Source organism: Onychostoma macrolepis, chromosome 20 (assembly GCF_012432095.1).
Source record: "Onychostoma macrolepis isolate SWU-2019 chromosome 20, ASM1243209v1, whole genome shotgun sequence".
Classification (NCBI taxonomy): Eukaryota; Metazoa; Chordata; class Actinopteri; order Cypriniformes; family Cyprinidae; genus Onychostoma; species Onychostoma macrolepis.
The window spans coordinates 16,923,432-16,944,284 of NC_081174.1; the positions used below are offsets into that span (position 1 = coordinate 16,923,432).

Below are 20,853 nucleotides of genomic sequence, written 5' to 3' on the forward strand. Positions count from 1 at the left end.
CAAAAGAATGGAAAGATCCTGTGGGGGTCAGTCGTCTGCAACTGTTTAATACATCACAGCTCTTTATCCTAATAAAAGAGCAAGAAATCTAGAGGAATTTCATCTTTGTGGACACACAGTCTGACTTCACAATATGGGTTAGTGATTCAATGACTCGTTCATACATGTGCACACATCACTAATGCATTCCCTCACACACTCATTTACACACACACAATGAATGCTGAACCATTAAATGTTTGGTAAAAGTGGCCCATTGATAAAAATGAAGTGAATGAAAATGTTCAGTACTGTTGTTTTATTTTTGTCTGGCCAGTCGTCTTGTTCTGACTGCCTTTTTCACTGTAGAAGCTATCATCACTGGGAAAATACAGGTTTGAGAGCATACATAACTATTACAACAGTCAATGGAATTCTTCTTTACTCACGTAGCACACCGTAGTTTAAGACTCAGAATAACAGATAACAGTGGAACATCTAAAACAAGACTTTCTGCCATGTACCCACGTGCATGCTGAAAATGTGCATTCACAGGTAGAGATCTATGCAACACTTGTACAGTTATGTCATTTACAACAGACAGAGAGAGAGAGAGAGAGAGAGAGAGAGAACACAGGTGTCAAACCACTAACACCACTTGTAATTTTGTTTTGTGTAGTGTCTAAATAAAAGCACCTCAGACTTAAGATTCATGGCATATTTGGCTATAACAAACATCTGAAACGGTTTAATGTTACACAAGGAGAATAGTAGCAGTATTCAGATAAAAAGAAAAGAAATGGAGTTTGCTTGAATACTGTTACCATATTCCATAGGTAATCTGAAACATTTAAGACAGAAATATTAAAGCATTAATGGAATGTTTAGCTACATAGAATGAGTTTAAAAGCTTTTGTGCGTCATTAAATTGTAAACATTAAAACACTATGTAAACAGAAGTGTTTACAGAAAGAAAAATTAAATGTAAAGCCTAAAACTCAAAACTCTCCAAACTAACAACTAAAAATTAAATTAAATTTTAGGAAAACAAGAAGCTACTGCTAAGTATAAAATTCATGAAATATCTAAGATTTAGGAGTTAAATTTGGTTAAAAAAAAAAAAAAAAAAAAAAAAAAAAAAAGTGCAAAACAAATGAGAAGGAATGTTTGTCGATCTAACACTCAGTAGTTTCATTGCTAGAAGGAAGTGGATGAGCTGTAATCAGTGGCATATGAATGGAGGCCTACACGGACACTGAGGAACACCTAAGAATGGGAGAAAGCAAGAAAGAGGAGAACGATATTAGAGGAGAGAGTTGGAAGATTCAATCAAATCTGACCTTTTTGTTGAGTGGCATTAGCAAAACACAAAAACAAAAAGTCATTGTTCCATCACTCTTAATTGTGTTCTTACTGGTCAAAAGCATGTGTGGGACTGTAGAAATGTCTTCAGAAGAGTCCTTTTATCTCCCCCGTCACAGGATCAAGGTCAATGTCATAGAAACAGGGTCGTGTAGGCAAGCCTGGCATGGTGCTCATCTGAAAGAAACGTATAATTCAGTGTACAAGAAACATTTTGATAGCCAGTAAATATTTTTGCAAACAAAACATCACAGCACACATTAAAAGAGTCTGTGTGAACTAAAGGTTTGTTGAATGAAGTTTAGGCACTTAGAGGACTATAACTGATACAGTTTGTTTTCATAAATAAACGAGTGATTAAATTAGTCCATGTCCTTTAGATTCATTTAGCTTCAAGATCATAAATTCATTTTTATTAAAGAGCTGGTTTCAAAGATGTTACAGCACATTTAACAAACCTCCCAAACATCTATTCTAGACAAACCTTGTTATCTCCAAATGACTTCTCTGGCATATAAATCTCAATTACAAACAGAATCTAATGCTAGAACCACTAAAACCAGATTTATCACCTAATGCATGCAGTTTTTTTTTTTAAAGAGACATTAGTGGTCCTTAGTAGCCCCCAATTTTGCCATCATTTTGAAACTGTTGCGTCTATTGCTATTGTGATAAAACAAAGATGCCTGAAGATTTTAGGATCAGAATAGGAATTAAACATGGATTTAGCAAATGTTAACAGGTCAGTGTATAAGTAATTAATATTCACTCAGTTTTAAAAAGTATGCAGACTTAGGATGACCTTTACATTTTACTTTTAATAATTTTAATCCTTTTAATTCCCTAACAACAAAATCTATAGCCAGCAGTCAAACCAATTGAATATATAAAAGAAAAAACAAACAACCTTAAAAATACCACAGATTAAAATCAAGTGACTGGCACACATGTGAGACCCAGGCAAAAGAAATGAATTATCTTAATTAAATTATCATTAAAAAAAAAGAGAGAGACCACAACAGAAAAAGAGAGAGAAAATAGTACATCGTTTATCCAGCAATTTCACCTTGCCCAGAGAATGAAAACTATCATTTTCATAGAGGTCTCTGATATAAAGATCCAAAATGCCATGGACGTTATCAATCTGAAATGCTTCAGCTGCAATTTCTCATGACTGATTAACATTTGTTTTCATGTTCTGAGAATGAAGACAGACATCATCCATCCCAACCCTCTATCTTTTCTTAGAACAAATCCTCATCACAGCAAGCAGAGCTTTAAATATTTTAGAGAAAGATTCCTCTCATGCATGACAACCCAGGAGCTGTTTTATAGCTTATTAGAATAAATTAACTTCCTTATAGAAAGATAAGGTGAACCAGTTGACTAATTTGAGCTAATTCTGACTATTCAGTTTTTTTCATTCTACATATTTAAAAAAAAAAAAGGCAAACTGACAAAAGGTATAGTCCACAGCATGACACCACAATGTGGCTGTACTAATGGGTAAATCTCCACAGATTGGATAAATCAACTTTGAATTTGAATATGACCCAAAGAATGTAAAACAGACCAGGGTTGGGACTATGTCCAAATTATTCAAATGTTGGACATACTTAGCAACTGTACAAACTTCTTACCAATAAAGGGCACTTTCTTCCAATTTGCTTAAGTACCCTTATGGCAGAGGGTAGAAATTACTTTGGAGTTTCAATGCAATATGCCAAACTGTTGTCAAAAGCCCAAGAGACTGAACCCAGATTGGTCAGATTGAAGCTCTGACCCTCCCCCTATCTCTGAGACAGACTTCACAACCTTTCTGCAGAAGAAGATGAATTCAAATTCAGAATAAGTATTCAGATGATGAAAACAATACAGTGGGTGTCAATGCACCTATGGTGCATAAAGAGTAAATCAAATGCAACACGGTCTCAGCAATTTCCCTTAAAAGGTCACCCACTTGCCTGTGTGGTGTTGAGATGTCTTCGGTGCCAATAAACATACAAGGGATTCAGTTATTGACCAAGATACAAATCTGTACTTCAGCAGTTTGTTTTTTCCTTTAGGTTAAAGAGTTCACTTCATGCCGTCATATGAGAATTGCCATGCAAATAAACTGAAAATCTAGTTGCGATTCTACATTAAGCTAAAAAATTCCCACAATTATTTCCATACACAATACTCCATTATGTAGTCACCGTTCAAGAACAAATGGAAACTTAATTCATTTGAACACTTGGTTCAAATGGGCCATGTTTTCCTTACCACAGCCCATTGTATCTGTTTATACTTTCTACTGAACATGCTCTTTGCACCAGTCTGCTGTTGATGTGTTCACGTCAGTGTGGTCAGGTTGCCAAAACACCATAAGCCTTCCAGCAGTATCATCAGGAATTCATTGTGCAGCTTACAGCAGACACGGATTTGGGCAATAAATTTCCTGAGCTGAATGGAAGCTAAGATCCGTTGAGTCCCATTGTTCTCTGGCTGACCCCTCCCTCACATATCTGGTGCATGACATCAGTTACTTCCTCCTGTAACCCCCCATGCCTGTTTTGTCCCTCAGGGCCTAGCAATGAAAGTAACAGGCAGAATGACACACACCTGTCTTGTAGCCTGAGCCACACAGTAATGTGATGAAATGATTGGAACAGATATGACTTGTATAATGATTACATGCCATTTAAAATGTAAGTTGACTATGATGTAAAGACAGGAGACGTGTTTATAAAAACACAATCTTTTTAGTAGCGGTTTGCTATAAGATTTGAACTTTGCCATCATATAATAAATTACATTTTAAAATAGAAAACCATTATTTTAAATGTAAAATTAACTCACAAATCACAATTACTCTTTACAACATTACTGTTTTTACTGTACTTTTGATCAAATAATGCTAGAGGCTTCTTTATAAAAAAAACAAAAACTTACCGACCCTAAACTTTGAAACCGTAGTTTAAAAATAAAAAATAATTACCAATCTAATTTCAGACTTTCTTGTATGGTAAACTTATTAATTATTAATTAGTTATTATGCTGCAATTAATTAATATTTGGAAAAACCAGCACCTTAAACGATAAATTCACTTCCAGAATAAAAATTCTTATAATTTACTCACCCCATGTGATCCAAGATGTTCATGTCGTTCTGTCTTGTCACAAAGAAATGAAGGTTTTTGAGGAAAACATTCCAGTATTTTTCCCCATATAGTGAACTACAATGGCAGCCAATGCGTTGAAGGTCCGAATTGCAGTTTCAATGCAGCTTCAAAAGGCTCTACACGATCCCAGCTGAGGAATAGGGGTCTTATCTGGCAAAATGATTGGTCATTTTCCAAAAAAATAAAAATAAATTATATATATAATTTTTAACCATAAATGCTCATCTTGCACTAGCTCTGCGATGCGCATGCTTGACTTCACACATTATGTAATCAGTCAGTTCTTTGTCTGTGAACTTTGGTTCAAAAAGGTAGGGTAGGCCAAAAAACTCCACCTCATTTTCTCCTCCAACTTCAAAATCGTCCGACATCATGGTGGGTTTTTTTTGTAGGCCGTCTGACTTTTTTTGCACATTCTCTTTGTAAACACTGGGTTGGTACTTCCGCCTACGTTACGCGTGATCTTTCCAACGTGATTACGTAATGCGTGAGGTCGGGCTGGTGCAATACGAGCATGTGTGGTTAAAAAGTATATACATTTTTATTGGTTTAAGAAAACAACCGATCATTTCACTAGATAAGACCCTCATTCCTTGGCTGGAGAACCCTTTGAAGCTGCACTGAAACTGCAATTCGGACCTTCAACCCATTGGCCACCACTGAAGTCCACTATATGGAGACAAATCCTGGAATGTTTTCCTCAAAAACCTTGATTTCTTTGAAGACAGATAAACATGAACATCTTGGATCAAATGGGGGAAGTGAACTAATCCATTAAAATTGAAGCACTGACTCATTAAAATCTGACTGTGTTTGCAATCAAGCAAGCGAAAATAAGGATAGATTTGAGGAAAGAAAAAGAAAAACAGAACAGCACAGAGATGAAGAGATTACACTGAAGTTCAAAGCACTGGCAGTAAATTCTGAGACGGGTTGAAGGTGAGAGGTCATGTGCGCTGGCCGTGTGTCCCGCAGCAGGCCCATGGAGATGAAAGGGGACAGAGCGGTGGTCAGACCGGAGGGGCTGGGTCACAGTCACCCATCTCCCAGCATGCCGCACAACAGACACCTCACCCCGACCCTGACCCCACTCTGCAGCCAGGACCTCACTCTCAACCCGGAAATGAGCTTCCTTCCTTAAGCCTCACCCAGCCAACAAAACACACAACGACAAAAAGATACAAAAATGCTGGCTCGATCAAACTGGGGCTCTATAATGTGACGCAAAATCCAGCTGGTCAGGATGCTCAAACAAAGCAATATATTGATAGCACCACACAAAATATCAAATCAAAATGATCACATTTAACCTATTTTAATCAGTCTAACCGATTTAAAATTTTTACATTCATTTCCATGCATGTTTATAAATGTTTTTAATTTATACATTTAAAATGCAAAAACAAAATTGGAGAATAAAGAATCTTGCTTCATACATCCCCCCCCCCAAAAAAAGAAACACACATGCTCCAAGGGCTGTTTTCACAGGACTTAATCAAACCGTCTCACAGGTTTCATTGTGAATCCAATAGACTTCTCATTAAATGAAAACTACCTTGACCAAACATTGTCAGGAATTCAGACAGAGAGATATATCTGCCTTAGGCCAGGCAATATTGGCTTTTAGAGAGCAAAAACATAAAAGGCAGAAGACTTTGGCATGAGTGCTGTTTTTAAAAGCCCTAACAAGGTCATAGATCATAGGTTCAACCGTAATACTGGATCCTATTAGTAACTGAAACTTTTACTTACCAGCAAAGGAAGTAATAAAAGAAAGCAATGTGAAGAGGTAGTGGATGGCATCAAATATATATGGAAGGAAAGTGTGGATATGTAGATAGAAAGGAAAAGAATGGAATAAGATGAGCTTCCATCAGATTTCAAGAATAATCACTTACGGTTCCAACTAAAGGGTAGATAAAGCCTGCCCCGATGCTGGCGCGGATGTCTCTGATCGGCAGGATAAAACCGGTGGGAACACCTTTTTTCTCAGGCATATGAGAGAGAGACAGGTGGGTCTTGGCCATGCAGATAGGAAGAGCACCAAAACCCTGTGAGAGATTCACAGACAGTTAATATCCACAAGAGACATGCACATCATTGGCTCTGGGCTCTTGACATCCATTGGCCGTTAGGTTGTGAGATGCACTGCTTCACTGAATGCAATTCAAACCCATTGGGCCAAGATTATCTAACTACTTAATATCATTGAGCACACAGCTCATGAAACATTTTTAAACATCAAACATCAGAAGATGGTGAAACTTGGTGAACAAATACAAGCATTAAAATTCTTTGACATCGTAAATGTCATTAGACTTGGCAGATTTCTATGAATCAGTTCAAACCACCAGTTTCAAACAATTCATTCAAAATTACCTTCTTGTATATGAAGTATATAAAGATAAATACTGTATTTTTTTTAAATTATGTATTGTTATATTGGTGCATATAAGTTAAAATAAGACATAAATATTGAATATTAAAAGGTTAAAAAAATATTTATATAGCCTTTATTATTTAAATTAAAGCTCAAATATCAAAATGATGTGCATTTTTTTATGTTCAGTGGCAATGTACAGCCTTCTCACCTGTTGATTGTAGTAATCAATCTTAGCTTGAGCCTCAGGTGAAAGCTCAATGTCATCAGCACCATAAACCTTCTGTGCAATGGTCCGAATTTTCTCTACAATAGAATCCTGTAAAAAAACAAAAACACATGGCTTATTTAACAGAACAAAAGTAAAGGATGTATGGTAAATGAAAAAAAACCATTTAATATTCAAACAATTAAATTTTCAGCTCTAAAACATAGCTTCTGCCTATCTGGTGGTCATAAAATCCCCCCAGCCAGTTCTTTGTGTAGAAGGTTGGAATAGCAAGTGTCCAGACTGCTAATAGGATAATAGAGGACAGGCGAAGCCAAGAGCAGAGATTACCGCGCCTTTCATAGCATCACTTAATCAAAGTCACAACCTCCAAAACTCAAAGGTTAACTCAAACCAGCTGATGGCCTTACAGCCCCCCACCTCAACCTGACATACACGCAATGGGAGCAACACTTAGCTCATCGTACAAGATATGATCATGTTTAAACCACCCATCAGTGTCAGTTTGCTCTGTCTTAGTGGGGATTCGTGTTTTATCTAAGCTCAATGTTTACTTTAAAGGTTTGTAGTATTTTTTATTTTTTTTTACACAAATAATTTTGCCTGGCCTCACCTGCAGATTGTACAGGAATTGGAAATGGTTGTTCTGAGATGCAACTTTCTTCACAGCCTGCGCCAGCTCCACAGAGCCCCGCCCACCTCTGGACCAATGATGACACTGCACAGCAGCAGAGGCCCCAGAAGCCTCTGCGATGCAACACACCAGGTCGAGCTCTGCTTGAGTGTCAGCCCTTCACAGAAAGAGAAATGTCATTGTCAAGGAAAATCCAAATATCACAGGGTAAACAACACTTTGGCTAAATATAGTCATTAATCAAAAAGTGGGGAAAAAAACCTTCCAGACCTGCTGGAAATACACACCCCAAGTGCAAATAAGCTCAATTTGGACACCATCTGTTGCTGTTTTTGATCAGACACTCTCTTTAAAGGGATAGTTCACCCAGAAATGAAAATTTTGTCGTTGATTACTCACCCTCATGTCGTTCCAAACCTTTAAGACCTTCGTTCATCTTCAGAACACAAATTAAGATATTTCTGATGAAATCCGAGAGCTTTACCTGTCTACCTGCGTAGACAACAACGCAACTGACACATTCAAGGCCCAGAAAGGTTGCAAAGGCAGTGTTAAAACGGTCCATGTGACATCAGTGGTTCAACCATAATTTTACGAAGCCACGAGAATACTTTTTGTGTGCAAAGAAAACTAAAATAATGACTGTACGTCAGTCTTGGACGCACGTTTACGACAGTACCACGATGCATGCAGGAGCCAGTGTTCCGTGCTTTGTTTGCAAGAAGAGGAATGCACACACATGCATTGTGGTACTGTCGGGAAAGCACGTCAAAGACTGACACGGAAGAGAAGAAATTGTTGAATAAAGTCGTTAAAGGAATGAAGGTCTTACAAGTTTGGAACCACATGAGGGTGAGTAATTAAAGGGATAGTTCACCCAAAAATGAAAATCTGATGTTTATCTGTTTACCCTCAGGGCATCCAAGATGTAGGTGACTTTGTTTCTTCAGTAGAACACAAACGAAGATTTTTAACTCAAACCGTTGCAGTCTGTTGGTCCTATAATGCCAGTCAATGGGCACACAATCTTTGGGAGAAAAAAAAAACATGCACACACAAATAAAAATTAAACCTTGCGGCTCTTGACGATACATTGATGTCCTAAGACACGAAACGATCGGTTTGTGCGAGAAACTGAACAGTATTTATATAATTTTTTACCTCTGATAAACCTCAATGTCCGTCTGTCACAACATCCAGTGCGTGACGCGCCAACCTGCTCTGGCACATAGATATGTATACATAGATGCCTCATTAGCGACGGTTTCTATGAGCCGCCATACTAAGGATCTACATATATATCTATGTTCCAGAGCCGTTGACGTGTCATGCGCCGGATGTTATGGATGAGCTCAGGATGGTTGGACATTGCGGTGTATCAGAGGTAAAAAATGATATAAATACTGTTCGGTTTCTCGTACAAACCGATCGTTTTGTGTCTTAGGACATCAATATATCGTCACAAGCCACAAGGTTTAATTTGGATTTGTGTGTGCATGTTTTTTTTTTTCTCTCAAAGATTGTGTGCCCATTGACTGGCATTATAGGACAGACATACTGCAACGGTTTGAGTTAAAAATCTTTGTTTGTGTTCTACTGAAGAATCTACATCTTGGATGCCCTGAGGGTAAGCAGATAAACATCAAATTTTCAATTTTGGGTGAACTATCCCTTTACATCTTGATATTCTGGTTTACATCAACCATTGCTTTTTTAAATGGTTTAATGAACCATGATTTTCAATAAATTTTTTCATGTTTTGGGAAGAAAATGCATGTTGCAGTATGGGTTTTTCAGATAGACCTATTCTTACTTGAAGACATTCAAAGCAACAACCACAGGGACTCCAAAGAGATGAGTGATCTGAATCTGCTTCTTCAGGTTACTGCAGCCATCTGCAACCAGCTGCAAATTCTGACAGAAAAAAGTAAACATGGATATTTAAAAAAAGAAGAAAAAAAATTAGTCTCTAAATTTTAGGCTTAAATCTAATTAAGATTTAATTTGAAAGATTTTAAATAAGAACATTTTAGATAAAATTATCATCTAGACAAAAAACGGAAAGCATTAAAATCTAATAAAAAGTTGGTTCTGAATGGTTAATCAGGGTCTTCATTAGAAGGATGAGTCGGTTTGTCTTGGAGAACGTCATCCCACCAGCTGAGCTTTCCAGAGGAAACTTCCTGCTCTTTTTTCCAACTAACTTGTCACTCATGAAGCAGAACCAGTCTCAGAGAATAGCGATCCAAAGCTCAGGAGACATGCTTTGGTGCTTTCTGTTTCTCATTACAGAACCACACAATTAGCTTAAGCACTTGAGTTATTTTCTCAGCTGGGGTTGCTTTAGAGACTGATGAAAAGCAGGTACGGTATTTCTTAGACTACATCTCCCATTACGCCTCTGTGTCTCTAGCTTCAACAACACAGATTGTATTTACCCTGTTAATTGAATAACACAAACCACATTAGGGAGGAAGAAGGGAGCTGTAGGGGGTGGAGATGATGTGTTCTGGGCCTCTGTCTGAATGAGGTGGAGGCAGACACCCATTTATTTACACCCCTACCTCCTTCCAACCCTCTTTATTTTCATCCTGCCTTTGGGGAGCAACATCGCCACTTATTGTTGGAGTAGGATAGTACATAATTTAAAAAAAATAAATTAAAAAAGTCATTTGACATAAGATTGGGAAATAAACATTGCTTACCTCATTGATATATTCTTTAGGCAGCGGTACACCAGCTGTAACCTTTCAAATATACAGTAAATATAAAAAGTAGTAAATATGAGAAATGTATTTTTAAAGCAGTCAGAAATATGAAGGGATGTGTTAATATTTGCACAGCTACACACACACTTACATTTGGTCCACCTCCGTGCATCTTCAGAGCCCGTACAGTGGCTACAAGCACCACAACATCAGGCTTCAGCCCAGATGTTCGACATTTAATGTTGAAGAACTTCTCCATGCCAATGTCCGCACCAAAGCCAGCCTCCGTCACTGAGCAGGGAAGAAGGAAATTAAACAAATTGTTGAGAGCTTTTGCAAATAAGATCTTAATATATAAACTGCTCTATTGTGCAAGTAAACAAACATTCTGTATTCTGTATCATTATTATTGCACAGAGCCGGATTAGAGCACATCACTCACACATGCTTTCTCACACGTACACAAAAGCAACCTACAGTTATACAGTAATCTAATTGTCCCTGCATTCCAGAGAGAGTTAGTGGCATTCATTCATGATTAGGATATAATTATATCATTTAAGGCTGATCATGTAAGCGCCCCATATATGCTACTGTCATCTTGAATGAATGATCAATAGAACATTACACTGAAGTGCTGCCAGCGGTGTACAAAACATGATCACAAACTGCTCTGTTAAGAAGTTTTCAACTATTCTTCACTATATTTTCCTTTTCCCTGCAAGTATTGTTTGTTTTGTGTAGGAGAGACATCTACTGTTTGTGTTTGAACTAGTCAATATTAATGCGTGTATGTGCCATTGAACAGCAAGCATGTGTGGAGTATTTCTACGTATCCTTTTTTCCCAGAACCCTACGAGCTTCCTGTGCTGCTTCCTGTGCTACTTCCCAGGCTTTTGGAGCAGGAGGGAATGGTAAGGGTAATGTTGTTATTTCCACCAGAGAGATCTGGCACATTTTCAGAGGCTCTGCATGTTTGTGTGAGTGTGTGTTTGTGTGTGTGGCGGTCTGGTATTTAGTTTTGAGCGAAGGTAATCTCGTGAAGATAAGTCTTTTGTTCAGTCGCACACGCATCAGGTCTCAGTCACCTACAGTTAACTTTTTAGGTACTTTAAATTGCCATAAGAGGAAAAGATGCACAAATGTGACCCTGGACAACAAAACCAGTCATAAGGGTCAATTCTTTGAAATTGAGATTTATACATCATCTGAAAGCTGAATAAATACGTTTTCCATTGATGTATGGTTTGTTAGGACAGGACAATATTTGGTTGAGATACAACTATTTGAAAATCTGGAATCCGAGGGTGTAAAAAAAAAAAAAAAAAATCTAAATATTGAGAAAATTGCCTTTAAAGTTGTCCAAATTAACTTTTGATTAGTAATATGCATTGCTAAGAACTTAAGTTTTGATATTTATGGTAATATATTTACAAAATATTTTCATGGAACATGATCTTTACTTAATATTGATTTTTGGAATTAATAAAAAATATAATTTTGACCTATACAATGTACTGTTGGCTATTGCTACAAATATACCCGTGCTACTTATAACTGGTTTTGTGGTCCAGGGTCACGAACGTTTAAACAGAATTTAAGAAATCTCATGCTTTCATTTTGACAGCATGTCAAAGGAAGCTGAATAAGTTTAGGGGAGAGAAGGTATATTTAGGACAGAAGGAAGGAATAATTAGTAAAGAAAGAAGAAAAGAAGCAGCAAGATAGATAGAAAGGAAGAAAGATATTCATGCACTGAAAGAAACATTTCTATGTTTAGGAAGGAAAGACAGAATGCAGTAAGACAAGTTAAGGAAGGAATGAATAAAGGAATACATGTTTAGAAAGAAGGATGGAATGTTTAAGGAAGGAGGAAGAAAGTAAGGTAGGAAAGTATGTTTAGGAAGGAAGGCATGTTCACAAAGGAAGGAAGGTAGGTAAGTACAGTATGTACAGGAAAAAGGAAGGTAGTAATGTTTAGGGAAAAAGTCATTATTTAGGAAGGAAAAGAAACAAGGAAGGTAGGTTTAGAAAGGAAGGAAGGATGAAAAGGAGGCAAAATTAAATGGCCTGTTTCCAACTGTATAATACTGACAACCATATAATACTCATTTTAATAACTCAGAAATCATTTTATTTTGTGTATAGAGTCACAGAAGAAACACATATGAAAGCACAATCTGTGTGTTTGTGTGAAACAGGCCAAAAACCACAGAATATCCTGAGGCAGTGCTCATGACCTTGGGACGACCAGATGCTGAAATAAACTAAACCACCATAAATGAGACTCGCTCTGAATGAGTGTACATCACCAGGCCTCGTGTCGCCCACACACCAGTCAGGTACAGATTCACAAAGGCAATGTGAGGTAGAGCCCTGCATTTCGGCCCGGGCCCGACGGGCCCCGACTTTTTTACGTCCCTAGGCCCGGGCTTCGGGCCAATTTTCACGTCATAGTTCAGACGAGGGCCGGGCCTGTTTTAGTTTTCTCCTTATTTTTATATTTTAGACATCCATCAATGTCTAAGCCAAGTGCTTAGAAAAGCGCTATATAAATGTAAGGAATTATTCTTATTATCAATTAGTGATGAAAAAAATTGCCGCGCTGGTGGAAACACGAGACCGTCGACGGTGTTTAGTGTCCAGCAGCAGCGATCGCGCCGTCAGCGCAGCTGTTCTGCGTTCAAATACACGCAATAAAGCTTGCCGTAAAGCCCCAGCAAAAGTAATCACCATGACTATGTCCCAGGGAAATAGTAAGGAGATATTTGAATTACTTATGAATTGTTTTCTGTGTCAGTGTTGCATCAGTGTGGATCCATATCCTCATTAGACGCGCCTTTAGAGAGAAGTGCATTTTCACGGATTATGATTATAATGAATGAGTTTTTGTTTTCGATTTGATTTATTTCGTTAAGTAGTAATTTAAAGCTTTCTATAGATATATTTATCATGTCTGTGAGGCATGTATTCGCTGACTTTCGGTTCATTTTTGTGAAGCGATCCTGTTCAAGAAGAGACGGCAGAAAGCGTATCGTTTTCTTAAAAGCACGACGTTTTGTTGATATTGTGAGTGCACACAAATAGAAGTAGACCCTTTACAGTTCCGAATGATGTAGTACTCTTACCTTTATGAGCAAACATTACGGCCTATTTTAAGTTGTTTCCATTGGAAAATAAAATGCAATTTATTGCGCTGGTGCCTCCATGTCCTGCGCTTTAGCTTCTGTTCTCCGCACATTTATCTAGGTTTAACCTTTAAACATTGTTATATGCTTGAACTGTTTTAGTATATCTATAGATTTTATTTTAGGCAAGTCGTGATGATTTGAGAAGGCTAAATTGATCAAACATGCTATGATCAGCCTGCCGGTCTGCCGCTGGCTGCTTGGTCGTTACTTTAAGAAATAAATAACTTGTTTAACGAACAAAAAATGCTCCAAACGTTTTTCAAAATGAACTTAATAATAAAAAATTTTTTAAAAAGAAAAAAATATATATAATCACTTTGCCATTACATACAAAACTGAACTATTTTAATAGCTGAAATATGAGCCGTTTTGGGAGAAGGGGAAAAAAAAAAAGACGGGCTCGGGTCGGTAATTCTGTTAAACTGTCGGACACGGGCCGGGCTAGGGCCTGAGCATCTCGGGCCAGGGCCGGGCTAGGGCCTAAATTTGAGGCCCGTGCAGGGCTCTAATGTGAGGCGGGAGATTGTAATTGCCCTTCAGGAACTTTCAAAGAATTCAGTTATCACACTATCTGTGAGTCTGAGGCATGGGCGCAGTGATTTTGGTTTGAGTAGACTAAAGGTTACTAACATGCTGCTCTGGTATTCCTGAGTACTGCGGTGGTTTTCCTGTGAAGCACTTCTGTTGTGTATAATCAGCTGATAGGCAGCGTTCTCCCTCTCACCCACAGCAAAAACACTACATACCTCACATACCTTGGCATCAGGTAACGTATACACATGTCCCCCTCCTTCACTGATATTTCACAAAAGTCAACAACTCCTAGCATTCCTGCTGTTTGTTGAGGCTGATGCTCCAAGTCTAATATGGACTTCTGAGCTGCTTGTCTTTCGTAATACAGTAAATCAAACAATTCATTTTTTACTGTCCTCCACAGGGGCCTCTGGTAACGTTTCTAGGGCTGCACAATTCGAGAGGGAAGGAAAAAAAACAAATCGAATTGTGATTGCTCAAAAAGATGTAATAAGATATAATAATGACTATTATTATTACTGTTTTAATATTTCACTGTAAAACAAAAAATTAAGTGCTGCTGTAAAATTACAATATTTATATTTATCACAATATTTTATATTTATTATTTGTCTTAATTTTATGGTTTAACATTTGAAAGTGAAGAAATTTATTTTATTTTGAAGGAAAATAGCTTTCATTGTTGTCAACAGCCAGTTTATAAAGACTTCTCATTAAAAGTGTGGGAAGATAGCTGGCAGAGGAGATACAGAGATGGAGCAGCAGTTGCTATGAACCGAGCTGTTGAGATGCTGAAACAGTGTTATGAGCTACGTGTGAATAAAAACGCAGTGCCGCGCTTCACTCTACAATATGCAGCACATATGTTTAATTAAACCACAGCCTTTGCAACTTGATAAAAACAAGCCATATTGTGATTTTGGTAATATTTAGATTAATCATGCAGCCCTTTCAGAAGAATTTACTATTTACATGCTGGCAGAAACTCAGGCGTAACAAAAAGTATCTGAAATTCTAGAAGCTGTAACTCAGCACAGCTTGGCTTAGTTTGGTAGGCAGTGTTTTCTTGGGCTCACACACTTCAGCTTGTCCTTAAATGAGGGGGCGAAGCTTGCACTGCTCTTAGTGTGGACCACAGGGCCTCCGCCATTCCCAGCATTCTTTTAGTGTCTGGGGCATGTCGCTGGGCAGGGGAGGGATAGAGAATAAAAAGGATAGAGAGGAGCAAAGGAATGAGAGCAAAATGGAGAGAGGAAGTGATAAAGTGAAGGAGAGATGGCAAGATAGTGAGCGTGTGTGTGTGTGTGTGTGTGTGTGTGAGAGAGTGAGTGAATGTGTGTGTGTGTGTGTGTGTGTCTTGCAAGGCACGTATGTTCAGGTGTGTTGACACTGAGAGGATTAGTTGGGTTCAGCTTTTAATAAATAAATAAATAACATTTAATAAAGAATCCAGTATTTTGAGACAAATTCTATATCCTTATAGAATATTATTTCCCTTCAATTTGAAAGTCGTCATAACTACGTAAAAATTGTCAATTAACATCCTAAATGGTCACATTTTATATAACCAAAGCTATAAATGGTTAAATTAAACCAGTCCCCCCGCCCCCAAGAGTTTAGCATTCCACTAGCCAAGTAGCTACTAAGACATACCACTTAGTCTAACACTGATTAGCCTTTAAGTCTAGAAAATACTCTAATGCAAGTTGCTACTTGCTACTTGTGAGTCAAACCTTGGGATAAGTTTTTTTTTTTTTAAGAAATTATTTTTTCAGCAAGAATGCATTGAATTGATCAAAAGTGACAGTAAAGACATTAAAAAAATTAATTAAAAAAAAAAAAAAAACCTATAAACTTTCCCATAAAAGTGTATCATGGTTTCCACAAAAATATTAAGCAGCACAACCGTTTTCAACATTGATAATAAGAAATGCTTCTTGAGCACCAGATCAATATATTAGAATGATATTATATATATTAGAACATGTGACATTAAAGACTGGAGAAATGGTTGAATAAAATTCAGCCTTCATCACAAATTACATTTAAAATAACTTTCCTAATTGAATACATTTCAAAATTAATGTGGTTTTGATCAAATATCATATATAGGGCTTTTCAAAAACAAACCAAAAAAATCGTATTAACTTCTAAACCGTAATGTTTTACATATCCTTTAACAATATATTTTAAGTACCATATAAAAATCATGTAAATTCTATTCTAAATTTAATTCATTAAATTTCAGAAAAACAGGACTACATCGCTTAAAATAAAGTTTATAGATTTATATACAGAGAATCACAATTTTTAAAAGGCTATTTTATTAGACCAAGATATGATGAATGTGTTTTTAAACATGCATTACAAACGGCTCCCTTTTGTGGTTCAAGCATAATAAGATTGATGTGGGGGGCATCGAATTTTGCATGACGCCAGTTCTTTGTAAGCAGGAGTCTGGTTTGAACCAGAGAACAACTCTACTGTTGTTGTTCTAACTTACCCCCAACATAGCCTTTGGCTCTGGTCAATGAATGTATGACTATAAAAAGCAGATGCAGTGTGTGCGCTACCGAATGTGTTTGTTTGTGTGTGTGTGTGTGTGTGTGTGTGTGTGTATACTGTACGTGTCTGCACTCACCAACAAATCCCTCTTCTCCAACTAGTTTAAGAGCCAACTTGTCTGCCAAGACAGAGGAGTTTCCATGGGCGATGTTAGCAAAAGGTCCAGCATGCACAAACACTGGAGTGCCCTGACATGACAAAGACATAAACAACATCAATGCAAATCATTCAAGTCACACCTGCATCTCAAAATATCACACATTAGCACCTGTGCCTCAAGTTTACTGTAAAAATTTTAAATTAAGAGCTGGATGTAGGATTTAAGTGGTCAATTTTGTGTAAAACATACATAGATTTTATTGTTGCTGAATATAAAATGGTGCTAACAAATAAAATTTATACAAGTCGGTTTCATCATCAAGAGCCAGAAAGCATTTAAAGCTCTGTGAAAATATGAGTTTTGAACTGATGACCCTGAGGTCCTCGGTAACTTCCCAAACACTGAAAAGTGACACTGGCAGCTGAAGGGACAGGAAGGAGAGAGTGCAGGAAGATGGAAAAGGGAGTACATACAAAACAAAGAATGGAGTGATGGTGAAGTCATTTCAATTCAGGAAAAGGATGCAAAACCTGTTAAAAAAAAAGGAGCTCTCCATCAAATGGAACGAGACCACCTTCCTTTATTTACCTAAACTTTTATCACTACATCCTAGGGCTGCAACTAACGATTATTTTAATAATCGATTAATCTGTCGATTATTTTTTCGATTAATCGATGAATCGGATTAAAAAACAAAACAAAAAAAGCATTCATTTCCAACCCTTTATTCAAAAACAGAACTAAAATCTTTAGAAAGTGCACAAACATGTTGCTCCTTGAACATCCCTGAGCTGTTATAATAATAATAAAATAAAATAAAATGGACTAACACAAAAACATACACATGTATGCTTTACATCTGCCAAATATATAGACTTTTTGGGAGTGCAAAAATTTAATAATTTAACAACACTGCGTCGTTAGCGTTGGTATTGTATCAGACACCTGCACTTAACATTATATGAAAATCAAGCTCAAATGGAGTTAATAATGTTTTTGACCAGAGAATGACGGAGATGGAGTGTTTTGTCTGTCGTTAGAACGGCTGTAACTGTTATGCAGTGCATAAGTGCATTAAGTGCATTATGCTTTCATCAACTTTACAGGTTATATAACTTTGATTGTAGCTATATGGGCGCTTAGTTTTTCTTGTTGTTTAATACACTTGGCCAAAATCTCAAATTAAGCGCTTATGCACATAATGCACAGGATATTTAAAACGTATATAGACAGCAAATAACTAATTCTTCTCCACTCTTCAAACACACAAAAACATTATCCTTTACTGACATAGTGTTTGAGTAAAGAAAACGCTGTACTATTCAAACACCAATTATTTATTCACCCTTGCATTGCGAAAAAGCAGAGATCTCATCTTCTCCAGGCTGTGCGCGCGTCAATCTGAACGGAGGCGGGTGAAGTTACGAGGTCTCGCTGAGAGCTCGATGATCCAATGGCGTTACGAAGTTTTACTGACAAGTTATTTTAATGCTTATCATTGGTTTACTATTTTTAAAACTCTCTGATTTAAAATAATAAAAACGAATTATAAGCGACTCAAGTTTGGATAATTTTTCACAGCACCTGACTGGGCTAGGGTATGGCAACTGCCATACTCTGCCATACGCAAACGCCGCCCCTGCTCCCACACCTTGGATGACTTGGGTCGCACGGATTTCTCTGCCTCCGCCATGTATCTTTCCTCTACCTCCGCTCGTTTTTTTTTGTTTTTTTTTTACTTTTTGTTTTTTATTTATGAGGCGCCAAACTCTGCTAGCATCCGTGCGCGAGAGAGACCGAGTGTGTTCACTCCGCTCCGCGCTCAACTAAAGTTTTTTTTTTTTTTTTTTTTAATAATCAAACGTCTCCGCGTCGCGCGACACAACGAATCGATTATGAAATTCGTTGCCAACGCTTTTAGTAATCGATTTTTATCGATTCGTTGTTGCAGCCCTACTACATCCTAGCATCCTTCATTCACCGCCTCTGCATGTGCTGATATATACTAAACATTACAAAATATTCTACATTAATTAACACACCACCTTTAAGACTCAAAAGGCCAAAAATGAGTCAAGTGAGGTGAGTGAACCAAGTTCATTTTGAGACATGATCTTATTAGCTACACAAGCCTGCCAGAGGTATATTGAGTGCTTCATTTAATCAAATCGATTAGTTTGTATTTTGGTATTTAGTTTGTGATAGTCTACATTTTCTACTATCACTACGTTTTGGGTTTTTTCCCCCGTTGTTGAACAAAACAGTAATGTGTTCTGCATTTATTTGAGGTTTTGATCTACAAGCATTTAAGAAATGTGATAAACATAAAACTGTACATTGATTTTGACAATGTGTAGCTCATTATAACCTAAATACTTTTACCAGGTTTAAAAACAACCAAATCAATCATTCTAAAGGTCAAGGAACTTTGCTCCATTTGCAAAAAATTCAACAAATCAATTTACTGCATCAAATTTGCTCACAAAGTGGACATATCTGGCAGCCTATCAACAAGTCGATATGAAAGCACGAGTGATGGTCTTTATGTGTGACTGTGAATGGAAAGAGAGTGTATGGTTTTCCAGTGAACTGTCCTCTGGAAAAGTTTTGCAGAAATAAAAAAAACTATATTATCAAAAAAAAAAAAAAAAAAAAGGAATAGGAAAGATTGGAGCCCTTTGCCCTGTGAGTGTGGAAAAGAGAAGAGATTCGACATGCCAATGCCAGGAAAGTTAGAAAACAGGAAAAACCAAGTGAGCACAGTGAAAGGGAACAGGGTGGTTTTGCTTATTTAATAGGCAAAAATGATCTTATTTTGATGCTTGTCCTGATATTCTTGCTATTGACTCTGTATGACTTCCAATATTTTTAACTAGTACATTGATTTAATTATTCTTATTAATAGTAATAATAACTTTATTAATAGTTTTGTAAATGTATCAACACCAATGCACACATGTAACAAAATATTGGGTCAATACACTATATACAATACACCGTTTTAAAATGTCATTTATTCCTGTGATGGTATATAAATCATCTGAAGCTGAATAAATCATTCTCAATCATTATCAATGCGGAAAAAAACTGTGTGCTACATTATAATTTTTTTTTTTTTGTAGAAACTATGGCAGATCTGATTAATTCAAAAGAACAGCTTATATTTGAAAAGGAAACTTTATGTAACAATGTAAAAGTCATTACTTTTGATCAATTTAAAGTGCCCCTATTATGGGTTATGAAAGGTTCATATTTTGGGTTTGGGAGTCCCCAACAACAGGTTGACATGCATGCAAGGTCAAAAAACATTTTTATTTATTTTTACCTTATTTGCTCAACGACTCCCAAATAATTCACTCAATGATTCATTTTTCCTAACCCCTCCTTTGCGTGACTCTAATCTGCGGTAATTGGTCCATTAGTGTTTGTGAGCAGTGCTGCTTTGTGTAAAGCCGTTACCGGGGAAACAGCTATTTTTAATGCTCCAAAAGCAGCACTCAGTGGCAAAAAATGAATTTGCATTTTCATTCAGACCAAAGCGAAAATCAAGTTTTCCTGGGTCTGCACGCACAAGTAGGCGGGCAATATGCTAATGTTTCATGTTGACGTCAACATGAAATGGCTTGGGATTCGTTTTAAAAATGACTCGTTTCTATGATTCAGAGTCGACTCTTTCTTTTGAGAGACAATAACTTCTTACACGGTGCACTTTCAGATTTAAAACTTTGCAGGATGTTTTCATTCACTTAGAGCTATGTTACACACTGCATGAAAGGTAATTTTCAAAAATCCATAATATAGGCACTTTAATGCATCATTTTGAATGAAAGTACTCTTTTACTGACCCCTTTGAACATTAGTGTATATGTATATGCATATATACAAAAACAAGTGGTTTACTTGGCCAAGCAAATCTAAATAGAAGCATACTGTTTTATATATATATATATATATATATATATAAATATAAATAAAAACAGTAAAACTACGAATACTAAAGACTAACC

The 20,853-nt window shown here is 36.9% G+C and overlaps 1 protein-coding gene across 2 annotated transcripts in view; it reads right to left on the minus strand.

Annotated features, from left to right (window-relative positions):
- Window positions 1–1,095: 1,095 nt before the first annotated feature.
- Window positions 1,096–20,853, minus strand: part of mthfd1l (methylenetetrahydrofolate dehydrogenase (NADP+ dependent) 1 like) — a 37,003-nt gene continuing 17,245 nt past the window's right edge. For both annotated transcript variants that reach the window (XM_058756496.1, XM_058756497.1), the window contains exons 20-28: window positions 16,823–16,934; window positions 10,608–10,747; window positions 10,454–10,495; window positions 9,562–9,662; window positions 7,728–7,905; window positions 7,097–7,204; window positions 6,404–6,556; window positions 1,394–1,518; window positions 1,096–1,245 (exon numbers count right to left, since the gene is read on the minus strand). In XM_058756496.1, coding sequence (XP_058612479.1) covers window positions 1,429–1,518; window positions 6,404–6,556; window positions 7,097–7,204; window positions 7,728–7,905; window positions 9,562–9,662; window positions 10,454–10,495; window positions 10,608–10,747; window positions 16,823–16,934 — 924 coding nt within the window. In that variant the 3' untranslated portion in view covers window positions 1,096–1,245; window positions 1,394–1,428. The remainder of the gene's footprint in view (window positions 1,246–1,393; window positions 1,519–6,403; window positions 6,557–7,096; window positions 7,205–7,727; window positions 7,906–9,561; window positions 9,663–10,453; window positions 10,496–10,607; window positions 10,748–16,822; window positions 16,935–20,853) is intronic.